At 49.9% G+C, this 12,084-nt stretch overlaps 2 protein-coding genes across 2 annotated transcripts in view; one reads left to right on the top strand and one right to left on the bottom strand.

Annotated features, from left to right (window-relative positions):
* Window positions 1-202: 202 nt before the first annotated feature.
* DEFB124 (defensin, beta 124) lies at window positions 203-4,640 on the bottom strand. Its single transcript, XM_011960177.1, has 2 exons — window positions 4,583-4,640; window positions 203-360 (listed from the first exon to the last, which is right to left on the bottom strand). Exons 1-2 carry the CDS (start codon window positions 4,638-4,640, stop codon window positions 203-205), a joined length of 216 nt encoding a protein of 71 aa, XP_011815567.1.
* Window positions 988-12,084, top strand: part of REM1 (RAS (RAD and GEM)-like GTP-binding 1) — a 16,122-nt gene continuing 5,025 nt past the window's right edge. Inside the window, exons 1-4 of the mRNA XM_011960189.1 lie at window positions 988-991; window positions 6,995-7,063; window positions 7,915-8,474; window positions 9,527-9,609. Of these exons, the coding sequence (XP_011815579.1) occupies window positions 8,135-8,474; window positions 9,527-9,609 (423 nt within the window). The 5' untranslated portion in view covers window positions 988-991; window positions 6,995-7,063; window positions 7,915-8,134. The remainder of the gene's footprint in view (window positions 992-6,994; window positions 7,064-7,914; window positions 8,475-9,526; window positions 9,610-12,084) is intronic.

Below are 12,084 nucleotides of genomic sequence, written 5' to 3'. Positions count from 1 at the left end.
AGAGAAAGTGAAGTGACCAGGACTGGAACCATTTACAATGGTCATTAGCGCCCACTCTCCTCAGGTCCCTCACTTCCTTCCACAGACCATTTCTCCCACATCCTAGACCTATCCCCCACCCCTGCGGGGAGAGGAGCACAGGCGAGCAAACAGAAAGAAGAGACAACTGGCAGCCTGTGTTTTATTGGACAGCAAGAACCAGCTACTCATATTCACTTTTGGGGACCGGCGGAGGTTTCAATGCATAGGAGAGACAGCACAGGGACGCATCCGGGCACAGGTGCATGTAAGTTTCTTGCCTTGTGCAGTAAGTTCGGCAGGCCCCTTGGCCCTTCCAGCACCGTTTGAATTCACTTCTCCCTAAGCAGAGGAAGACCATAGGTCACAGAACAGCCCAGGGATCACAGGTTAGACCACTGGTCACAAGTTAGGCCACAGATTCACTAACACTGGTCATAAGTTAGCTCTCTGGTCATTTGTTAGATCACTAGTCATAGATGAGAGTACTGATTACAATTTAGGTTAGACCACATGTCATAGGTTAGACCATTAGTTACAAATTGCAGACTAAGGCCAAGCACGGTGGCTTACACCTGTAATCCCAGCACTTTGAGAGGCTGAGGCAGGCAGATCACCTGAGGTCAGGAGTTTGAGACCAGCCTGGCCAACATGGCAAAACTCCTTCTCTACCAAAAATACAAAAATTAGCCGGGTGTGTTGTCACGTGCCTTTAGTCCCAGCTACACAGGAGACTGAGGCAGGATAATCGCTTGAACCCGGGAGGAGGAGATTGCAATGAGCCACGATTGTGCCACTGCACTCCAGCCTGGGTGACAGACGGAGACTCCATCTCAAATAAATAAATAGAGACTAATTTCTTGACCAGGTGAAACAACACACCACGTACACATAAGCACTTCTCATAACACTACACGATTATAGTCTTATTACAATCCCTGCTATACAAGTAAGGAAACTGAGGCTCAGTGAGGTTAATAACCTTCTCTAGCTGGGCACAATGGCTCACGCCTGTAATCCCAGCACTTTGGGAGGCTGAGGCGGGTGGATCACCTGAGGTCAGGAGTTCGAGACCAGCCAGGCCAACATGGCGAAACCCCATCTCTACTAGAAATATAAAAATTAGCCAGGCATGGTGGCAGGCGCCTGTAATCCCAGCCACTTGGGGGGCTGAGGCAGGAGAATCGCTTGAACCCGGGAGGCAGAGGCGGAGGCTGCAGTGAGCCGAGCTGCACTGCAGCCTTGGCAACAAAGTAAGACTCCATCTCAAAAAAAAAGAAAAATTAAATATAAAATATAACCTTATCCAAAGTCATACCGCCATTCAGGAGCAGAACTAGGACTCAAACCCAAGCAATCCGGCTCCAGAGTCCGCACCCATTACACAAACTGCCCCTGACACATAGGGACTTGTTTAATGTTAGGTTTTAGTGAAGGAATTTCCAACCATGGGCCATGGAAAAGGTAAGGCTTTGGGGAATAGGTCCTTTGCTCCCTCCAAGGGTCTTTGGTCACAACATGGGATGGAGCCTGTCCTTCATTTATTCACTCAATAAACACAGAGCACTAGAAGTACTACAATGAACAATATGGTCATGGTCCCTGCCCTCAAGGAGCTTCCAGCATCAAGGAAGACAGTTAAAAAACAAGCAAATAAATACAAGAAATAGATTCTGTGGCAACTGCCACACTGGAAATGATGAGGGTGCTGTGATGGTCAGTTAAAACCGATGTGGGAAGTGAGGGGAGACTAGGACCACGTAGACAAGCTTGACTATGAAATGACATTTCTAGACATACAACCTCGGACAAGCAGAGAGCAAGCAGCCCAGAAGAACTAGCACTGAATGGGAGGTAGAGGGGAAAGGCTTCCCTGCATCTCTGTGGATTCAAATACATCCCATGTAATCCTCAAATGATGCCTTAGGCATATCTGCAGGTTTTATTCAGCCTGCCGAGCAGTCCACACTTCCCTCTTGCTAAGGTAGAGAATCTTAGAATGATACAGTGCTGGCCTCAAAATTTCCATGAGGCAAAGAATACACCCTCTGAAGACAGTGTATAGTATAATCGCTAACAGTGCGGTGTGAACCCAGCTCAGACCTCCTGGGTCCAAATCCCAGCTCAGCCATTTCCCATTGAGTGACCTTGGCCTCAGTTCTTCATCTGTACAACTCTCCTTCAGAGCACAGATAAGGATCACGTTAGCACAGTGCCTGGCACATAGTAAATGCTCAATAAATAGGAGGCAAGATTATCAGTATGACAGCTTAGATTGCTGAAACAACCAGGACCCATGCTAGGTAAATCCTCTCACTTACCAGTAAAGAGAGGAATGAACTTGCCCAAGCTCCCATAGCCACTAAGTAGCGGGTCTGGAACCGGAACCCGAGACGTTAGCTTCCAGGTGAGGACACTTTCTATAATAATTTTTTTTTTTTTTGAGACAGGGTCTCACTCTGTTGCCCAGGCTGGAGTGCAGTAATGCAATCTTGGCTCACTGTAGCCTCTACTTCCTAGGCTCAAGCAATCCTTCCACCTCAGCCTCCTAAATAGCTAGGACTACAGGTGCACACCACTACACCCAACTAATCCTTTTATTTTTTGTAGAGATGGGGTCTCCCTATGTTGCCCAGGCTGGTCTCGAAGTCCTGGGCTCAAGTGATCCTCCTGCCTTGGCCTCCCAAAGTGCTGGGATTTACAAGTATGAACCACCACACCCAGCCAAGAAATACTCTTAACACACCATCGCATTTGAACTTCCCAATCACCCCAATATCCAGAAGCAGTTCCTTTCTCCTGCATGATCTGCACTCTCTTCCTCATATCTCTGACTCTGTCTTCCACCAATTTCCTTTGTGCTCCCTCCCCAAGCCACACCAGCCTCCTTGCTGCTATTCAAACACATCCATTACCCTGCCTCAGAGCCTCGGCCCTTGCTGCTCCCTCTGCCTGGCACGATCTTCTCTGGTATTTTCACCTTATTAAGACCTCTGTTCAGGCCGGGCGCAGTGGCTCACACCTGTAATCCCAGCACTTTGGGAGGCTGAGGCAGGCGGATCACGAGGTCAGGAGATCGAGACCATCTTGGCTAACATGGTGAAACCCCGTCTTTATAAAAATACAAAAAAAATTAGCCGGGCGTGGTGGCGAGCGCCTGTAGTCCCAGCTACTGGGGAGGCTGAGGCAGGAGAATGGTGTGAACTTGGGAGGCGGAGCTTGCAGTGAGCTGAGATGGCGTCACTGCACTCCAGCCTGGGCAAGAAGCGAGACTCCATTTCAAAAAAAAAGACCTCGGTTCAAACCCACTTTATATAAAATAAGATCGCTGGAATGCACTTCAAAATAATTCACAGGAGAGGAGGGGGAAGTGAATAATAAAACAGGATTGGTTCAAATTGGTAATTGTTGAGGTTGGGTGATGGGTAATAGGGGTTCTTTATACAATTTATTTCTTATTTCTGGTTGAAATTTTCCTAAATACCAAAGTTTCTGGCTGGGCGCATGCCTGTAATCCCAGAACTTTGGGAGGCCAAAGCTGGAGGATTGCTTGAGGCCAAGAGTTTGAGACTAGCCTGGGCAACATAGTGAGACTCTATCTCTACACAGATTTAAAAGTCAAATAAAGAAGTCTCTTTTAAAAACTCATGCTGTTACAGTATTCTCTATTTCTGCATAAGTTTAAATTTTCCCATAATAAAAATATTTAAAACTCACCTTGTTTATTTATGTTATTCTCTCTACTTTCATGTATATGTGAAATCTTCCAAAATAAGTTTTACAAAAGAAAAAACTCTAGGCCGGGCATGGTGGCTCATGTCTATAATCCTAGCACTTTGGGAGGCCGAGGCAGGTGGATCACCTGAGGTCAGGAGATCTAGACCAGCCTGACCAACATGGTGAAACCCCGTCTCTACTAAAAATACAAAAATTAGCCAGGCATGGTGGCACATGCCTGTAATCCCAGCTACTCGGGAGGCTGAGGCAGGAGAATCGCTTAAACCCGGGAGGCAGAGGTTGCAGTGAGCTGAGATCATGCCATTGCACTCTAGCCTGGGCAACAAGAATGAAACTCCATTTCGAAAAAAGAAAAAGAAACAAATCTTATTAGAGACCTTCCCTATCCATCCTCATCAGTCTTCCCATCCCCACCCTTCTCCATGCACACACCATTCTAACCCCTTCCCTTGCCTTTCCTCTTCTTAGCACTTATCACCACCCAACATATGTTTATCCGCTTATTTTCTATCTCTACCAACTAAAATATCAGCTGCATGAAAGCAAGGACCTTCTTTTCTCTCACTGCTAGATGTCTTTCACTGTTATGATTTCACAACAATCATAACATAAATGAATATTTATTGAGAGAATCCCATTTTATAGATTAGGAAACGGAGGTGCAGGCTGATTTAGCAACTTGCTCTAAGTTGCCCACCAAGTCAGTGGTGGGGCCAGAACTTAAATGCTGGTAGAGGCCCCTCTGTCCTCCAGGACCTAAGAGTCTAGTCCTCATTTTCACATGCACACACGTACAGACACACACACATGCACACAATGTTGCTACCTGGTGGCACATGACCCAGAACCAGGAGAGCCACAAGGAGCAGAAGCAGCTGTGTCATGGCCATGGGGCTCCTGGGGAGGCTGCTGGAGAGAACACAAGAGGAGAGACCCGAGCATGCTGAGCCTCGCTGCTTCCAGCCCAGACTTTATTGAGCTGCAGATAAAGGCAGTGCTGTGGGCAGCAGGCCTAAGTGGGAGTATGAGGCCATGTAGTCCCCAGGCTGCTTGGGATCTCAGCCAGCTACGTGGGAACTGGTCAGCCACACCCTCCGGAGCCTGCTGAGCTCAGAAGCTGGGGGTAGAATTTTCTGAGGCATTGTCTAGGGTCAGAAACTAGACATCTTCCCCACCTAAGAGAGTGGAAAAAACTTTGACTTAAGAGAGACCTAGTTCAATCCCCACATCTCCCCCTAACTGCTGAGAGACATCAGACAAGTCACTTAACCTCTCTGAGCCTCAGGCTGTTGTCTATGAAATGATGACTAGTATCCCTTACAAGGCCAAGTGACCAGCATGTATGCAGGCCCACTCTAAAATGGGAAGAGTAATAGTACCCATGTCATAGACAGTAATAGCTACCTATCTCGTTTAGGGGATTAAATAGTAATAGTACCCACGTCATAGACAGTAATAGCTACCTATCTCGTTTAGGGGATGAAATGAAGTAACACAGTGGCTCCTATGGTGTGGTTCCCAGATCAGCAAGCAGCAGCAACACCTGGGACTTGTTAGAAATGCCAGTTCTTTAGGCCTACCCCGAACCTACTGAATTCACCTCTCTCTAAGCAGAGGAAGACCACAGGTCACAGAGCAGCCCATGGGGCACAGGTTGACCACTGGTCACAAGTTAGACCACAGATTCACTAACACTGGTCACATGTTAGCTCTCTGGTCATTTGTTAGATCACTAGTCATAGATGAGAGTATTGGTGGGTCCTGGCGAAATGTGGCTTAACAAGCCCTCCAGGTGGTTCTAACACACCACCAAAGTTTGAGAACCCCTGAGATAATATTAGTGCAGAGCTTAGAACAGTGTCTGGTACACAGGAATCTAAATTGCATCATGAAAGATGAGTAGGGGAAAAGGTATCCAAGAAAGAACAGAACGTGCCTAAAAGAGTAGGGTATGAGCCAAGCAAGGGTTTTCCTGGGAGGAGAGGTTGAAATGATTCTGCAGAGAATATGATGGGGCTTGAATGCCAAGTTCAGACTTTTGTATTATAGACAACCAAAAGTTTTTAGCAAGAGTGTAAGCTGTTCAGATTATAGTTTTAAATAAAGGAACTGAAACCCAAAGAGGGGAGTTGACTTGCCTAAGGTCACACAGCAATTGTGCTGCAGAGATGGAACTAAAAGCCAAGTCACCTCACTCCCAGACAATGAAGGGTGCCGCACCACTCACGGCCCATCTTGCAAGTTAGAAAGGTAAGCTTAGAGGGCCACTCCACGGAAAGAAGCCAGGCATGAGGGGGTTCTGCATCAGCTCCAAGACCTGTGGGGGCTGAGCCAGTCTGTTCAGCTGCTGTGGGAGTTATTCCAAGCTGAACACCTGCGTCCCCTCAGCCATGACAATGAGCCCCACCCACAGGTGCAGCCTGGCCTCCATGGCTCCGCACACGTACACACTCCAATTTCTCAAGACCTAAAGGGAGGCACCCCAGTCAAAGAGTCTGGATCCTGGCCCCTTGGATAGCCAACATCACCAGTGATCTCTTTCCTCCCTCTCCATACCTGGGAGCTTTTTTTTTTAAGCCATGAGTGATAGAAACAGTAGACAGAATGGCAGAGGCCTCAGGCCCAGGCCCAGCTAAGCCTCAGTTGGTGAGTGAATGAATGAATGAATGAATGATGCCAAAATAAGATTTTCAGAATTCTTCAGTGCAGACTTTCTGAGCTCTCTCTTCCTCCAAGCCACCTCCCAAAATTAATTCTTCATCCAGAGCCGAGTTTCTTAAAGTGAGGTCCATGAACCGTCTGCATCAGGATCACTTGGGGCGCTTGTTTAAAACGCAGATTCCGGAACCCCTCTTCCAGCACTGTGGAATCCGCCTCTCTTGGAAGGTGGGACCTGAATATTTAGCAAGTTCCCCAAGTGGTTTTTCTGGGGGCTAATGTGTTGGTGCATCCCCTTGATGGAGTGGACAGATGTGGACGCAGATGGAGCTCCAGACCCAGGAATCCAGAGCTCCCATCCTTCCTCTCTCGTCTGCCACCCTCACCCGGTGCATAGGGCTGGCAGAAGCGAGTCAGCTGAGCTCTGCACTTTCAGAAAAGTCACTGAGCGGCCAGGGCCTTAGGGCGGGGACCCCGGGGCTGCCCTAATGGGGCGGGGCTGGATGGGGCGGGGTCGCGGCTCCTCCCCGGGCCCAGGCGGCGAGGGGAGGGGAACTGGCCTGAGGGGCTGTGTGCGGAGGCGGGTGGTACAGCCTGGAGCATCCAGCCGCTGGAGCTGCGAGGGACCCTGGACCCCTCCCACGCCGAGGTAAAGCCCTGCGCTACGCGCCGCCAACTCGCTCAAGTTGGAGCAGAGTTCTCCAGGCGATTGAAGGGGGATTCGGCAGCGTTGGCAGGAGTAGGGGGGCTTCGAAACCGCGTCCCGAGGGTGAGGGTCTTCAGACCTGACCCAGAGGGCTGGATAGTCCTGGACAAAGACCCCTCCAGCCCCAGGATGGGAGATTCACACCCAGGATGCCGGCTGGGAAAGCTCGGACCCAGACTCCAGGAATGGCACAGCGTTCCCGGGCCCTGTGGTCTGCCCTCCCCGTCCCCTGCCAGGACCCTGTCCTGTCACCTAACCTGGGGCCTGGCCGGCCGCAGCTCCCGTCCCCAAAAGCAGTTAGAGGCCGTAGCGCCAGCCGCTCCTGAATTTTTCACACAGGGGGCGGGTCAGACACGCGGTTCCCATGGCACCAGGGCACTCCGGTTACAGTTGGGTTACCCCTATAACCCCCTCGCCCTTCTGTAGTTCCAACCCACTCTCCTGCCTCTTCCTCCTCAGACCCCGTGAAATTGGGCATCCAAAGTTAAGTAACCCCTACCCTTGTGGCGGGGGCACCTGAAACTGCACTCCCAACCCAGAACCTGTGAAAGAGAGCGGTGGGGAAGGGGAGGAGGGGGACAATTTGGATGCCTTTCAGAGCCAGGGCCTCATGTTCTGTGGGAAGGGCAGGTCCGTGTACACGGAATGGGGAGTGTGCATGTGAGGACATCCCACCTCACTACTGCCCCTCTGCCTACCTGCCTGTCATCATCCTTAAGGCGAGGGAATGGCCTCTGGGTGTGCGTGTCTGTGTGTTCACAGCCTGCACACTCACTCCTTCCAGCCGCATCCAGGTTTACGCAGAGCCTGAGGCCAGAAAGCCTAGGGGCTTTCTACCCCAAGAAGCTGAGGCACCTCCTACTCCCATCTGAACAAGAGGGGGATCTGGAAGAAGCCATCTCAGCAGCTCATCAGGACGCTATAGAAAGAAGCAGCCTAAAGCAATTGACTGACAACAAATTCCCCCTTCTTTCAGAAGGAAGGAAGGAAGAAGTAAAACCCCCTCTACCAAAGATGACACTCAACACCGGACAGGAAGCAAAGACCCCTCTGCACCGGCGAGCCAGCACCCCACTGCCCCTCTCCCCACGGGGCCGCCAGCCTGGCCTCCTGAGCACAGTGCCTTCCACTCAATCCCAGCATCCCCGGCTGGGTCAATCAGCCTCCCTCAACCCTCCCACCCAGAAACCTTCACCTGCCCCAGATGATTGGTCTTCTGAATCCAGCGACTCTGAAGGCTCCTGGGAGGCCCTTTACCGTGTGGTGCTACTTGGAGATCCTGGAGTGGGGAAGACCAGCCTGGCCAGCCTCTTTGCAGGGAAGCAAGAGAGGGACCTCCATGAACAGCTGGGAGGTAGGGGCCATATGGGCTGGGCTGGGATGTAGCCAAAGGAGCGAAAGCCCTGTCACCAGGGGCACAGGGCTGCCAAGAACAGTTGTACAAGTCATGCACTGTTCAACTCTAAGGGGCATCGTTCACTTAGACTATGACATGAACGATGCCCTCTTACCCTCCAAAGTTGTACATGGCACAGCCTGCACAATGGTCAAGGGGAGGGAAATTCTTGAATAGAACAAGAATTTTGCCAACTTCCCATGAACAAGAAGTACATAATTCATTTCTAAGTCATACAGGTGGCAATTCTGAATTCCATGTGAAGAAATGGTAGACTTCCACCCAGCTCAGAAACTCCCCTCCCCAACTCCTCTGACTCTCAGATTCTCCCAGTCCCATAGACACCCATCCATGGTCACCATGATCTACAGCAAAACTAAGATCCTTTGCAGAAGGGAGACTCCCAGACCCCAAGTTCTGGGCCCTGGGGTGCTTTATTCCCAAGAACTGCAGTGAGCTAAGAGTGTCAGGGGTGCAGGGTGGTGGGATACAGGGATACAGATAGAAGAGATGAAGGTAGGCCCCTGAAGGACTGACCAAAAGGACATAGGGTGAGTGGCGGAAGGGGGTTGATTAAATGCAGAGAAAAGACAGGGACATCTAGCCAGACTCTTCTCTAGTCTTGACTTCTCTCCCCCAGCCTCAAGAGTGAGAACCCATATGTGTTACAGATAGGGAGACTGAGGTCAAGAGAGGATAACATGACCTGCCTGAAGCACGCACTAAGTCAGACAGAGCAGGCCTGGGAGAATTCCTAGCCCAGCTTTAACCCCACCACCCCACCTTCATTCAATCAATCAAATCTTTCTGGCACCTACTATGCGCCAGGTACTATGGCACCTGGGGAGACATGGGTTCCTACCAGGAGAGACAAGCATCAAACAAGTGTGATAAGCGCTTCTGAGGACAAGTGGAGGGGGTGATGTGACCAGAAATGGGGAGGTAGCGAACACCACACTCTCTCAGGCTTGCCCCTCCTCCCTGAGATCCAGCTCTTCCCTCGGTTGCAGAAGATGTATATGAGAGGACCCTCACGGTGGATGGAGAAGACACCACGCTGGTGGTCGTGGACACCTGGGAGGCCGAGAAACTGGTATGGCACTGCAAGCAGAATTTGGGGAGAGGGGTGCTGAGCCTAATATTAGACTCTTTCCTGTCCCCTCCTGAGACACTACAGATCAGGTGTGAGCAAGAGCCATCCTCAGCACCCTCCCCCAAAACCCACAGCTCCTAAGCAGTCTTTCCAATCCCAAACAGAAGACCTTTATGACCCTGACCCCTTTTCTCACTCCACAATCCCCTCCTACCAGCCATCTCAGAATGTGCTTCTCCACCTGCAGATCTCCCCATCATTATTTCCATCCTCGTCCCACCCCTCCCACCCACATTGTGCAGAAGGAACACTGGATTTCACCCCAAAATGCCTAAGGCTGAACCCCCTTTCTTTTTCTTACTAGTTATGTAGTTTTGTGCAATTGACTTAACCACCCCAAGCTTCAGTTTTCTCATCTGATAAATGGGTTAACCATTCCTGCCTTCCTCATCAGCTGGTTTTTTAAAGTTCTTATTCAATTTCAGAGGTAAGCCCAGTTTAAAGCATGAAAACCCGCTGAATAGGGGTGAAGAATTGTAAATGATAACTCTTAGGAATTATGACTTGGTAGCTGGAGAAAAGAGAAACCAGAGCAGGAAGAGAGCAGTAGGCAGGAACATGTCCCTAGTATGATTTTATCTTGCTTGTGTTTTCTTTTCTTTTGCTACTTGGGTAATACATGCTCATTGTAGAACTTTGAGGAAAAACACCAAAGCAAAGAGAAGGATCTAAAATCACCTGGGATCCCATCTCTCTAAGGGATAGGCTGCTCCCCTAAAACTGAGGGAGACCCTGCCCTCAGGGTGGAGCTTAGGAGGACACTGGTGGGTGATTGATAATGGTTGACAGCTCTCCTTCTAACAAGCATAAAAGGAAACCCGGGGCCAAATGAGCATAATAATGACGATGACTCTTATAACAGTACCTGACATTTATGGAGTGCCAGCTTCCTAAGTGTCAGCCCCTATGCTAAGCACTAGACATATTCTATGAATTCAATCAAAACAAAAACTGGGCCTGGTGCAGTGGCTCAGGACTGTAATCCCAGAACTTTGGGAGGCCGAGACAGGTGGATCACCTGAGGTCAGTAATCTGAGACCAGCCTGGCCAACATGGCAAAACCCCACCTCTACTAAAAATACAAAAATTAGCCAGGTGTGGTGGCATGGGCCTGTAGTCCCAGCTACTTGGGAGGCTGAGGCAGGAGAATCGCTTGAACCCGGGAGGTGGAGATTGCAGTGAGCTGAGATCACGCCACTGCACTCCAGCCTGGGCGACAGAGCAAGGTTCTGTATCAAAAACTAAATGGTGAGTCTTCTGATTCCCATTCTACTGATGAGGAAACCAAAGACCAGAGCGGTTAAATAGTAATAATAATGTGTCCAAAGCTCTCAAATAGCAAGTGAGATTCAAACCCAGATCTACAAAATCTTTGTAGATCTTATTCTTTTTTTTTTTAGACGGAGTTTCACTCTTGTTGCCCAGGCTGGAGTGGAGTGGCACCATCTCGGCTCACTGCAACCTCCGCTTCCCAGATTCAAGCGATTCTCCTGTCTCAGCCTCCCGAGTAGTTAGAATTACAGGTGCCTATCACCATGCCCAGCTAACTTTTGTATTTTTAGTAGAGACAGGGTTTCATCATGTTGGTCAGGATGGTCTTGAACTCCTGACCTCAGGTGATCCACCCACCTCGGCCTCCCAAAGTGCCGGGATTACAGGCGTGAGCCACCATGGCCCGCCAAGGCTGTATTCTTATGCATTAGGACTGCATAAGAGTCCTCGTCTTATGACTCTCCTCCCCATCAAGAGCATCACCTTCTGAACCTTCAGCTGAGGTTTCAGTCATTCGCTCCTTCATTCATTCAGAAATACTTGCCGGGTGTCTATCATGGACCAGGACCTTGGAGACATAGAGATGAATAAGGCAGACATGCCCCCTGGCCTCGTGGACCTCACAGGCTGGTGAGAGGGTCTACTTTTCAGATGCAGCTGAGAATGCTATGGGGCAGTGTCCAGCAAGTTAAGATGGGTGATCAGACTGGGAGTCCCACTCAGGAAACAGGGGAGAAAGGATACTAGACTAGAAGGCAGGAACTGGAACTCCACACCCAGCTCGAGTCAGACAGATGTGGGTTCTCAACCTTGAGTATGAACAGGTTTCTTCCTCTGGCTCTTAGTTTTCCCCATCTCTAGAATGAGAAAGTGAGTCTTGACCATTCATTCATTCATTGCACAAATATTTTTGGAGGATTTGCTGTGTGTCAAGATCACAAAAGCCAGTTGGTACATGGATTTGTGGGTATGAACTCATTCAGAGTGTGATTAAAAATATAGATTCTCAGCTGGGCACGGTGGCACATGCTTGTAATCCCAACACTTTGGAGGCCGGGCGCAGTGGCTCAAGCCTGTAATCCCAGCACTTTGGGAGGCCGAGACGGGCGGATCACGAGGTCAGGAGATCGAGACCATCCTGGC

This window comes from Colobus angolensis, unplaced genomic scaffold, assembly GCF_000951035.1.
Source record: "Colobus angolensis palliatus isolate OR3802 unplaced genomic scaffold, Cang.pa_1.0 Scaffold114, whole genome shotgun sequence".
Classification (NCBI taxonomy): domain Eukaryota; kingdom Metazoa; phylum Chordata; class Mammalia; order Primates; family Cercopithecidae; genus Colobus; species Colobus angolensis.
This window is presented reverse-complemented; position numbering and strand designations above follow the sequence as displayed.

Coding starts and splice junctions, on each gene's coding strand:
- DEFB124 (XM_011960177.1), bottom strand. CDS start 4,640: ATGACACAGCTGCTTCTGCTCCTTGTGGCTCTCCTGGTTCTGGGTCAT. Junction 361..4,582: donor TCTGGGTCATGTGCCACCAG/GTAGCAACATTG, acceptor TCCTCTGCTTAG/GGAGAAGTGAATTCAAACGG.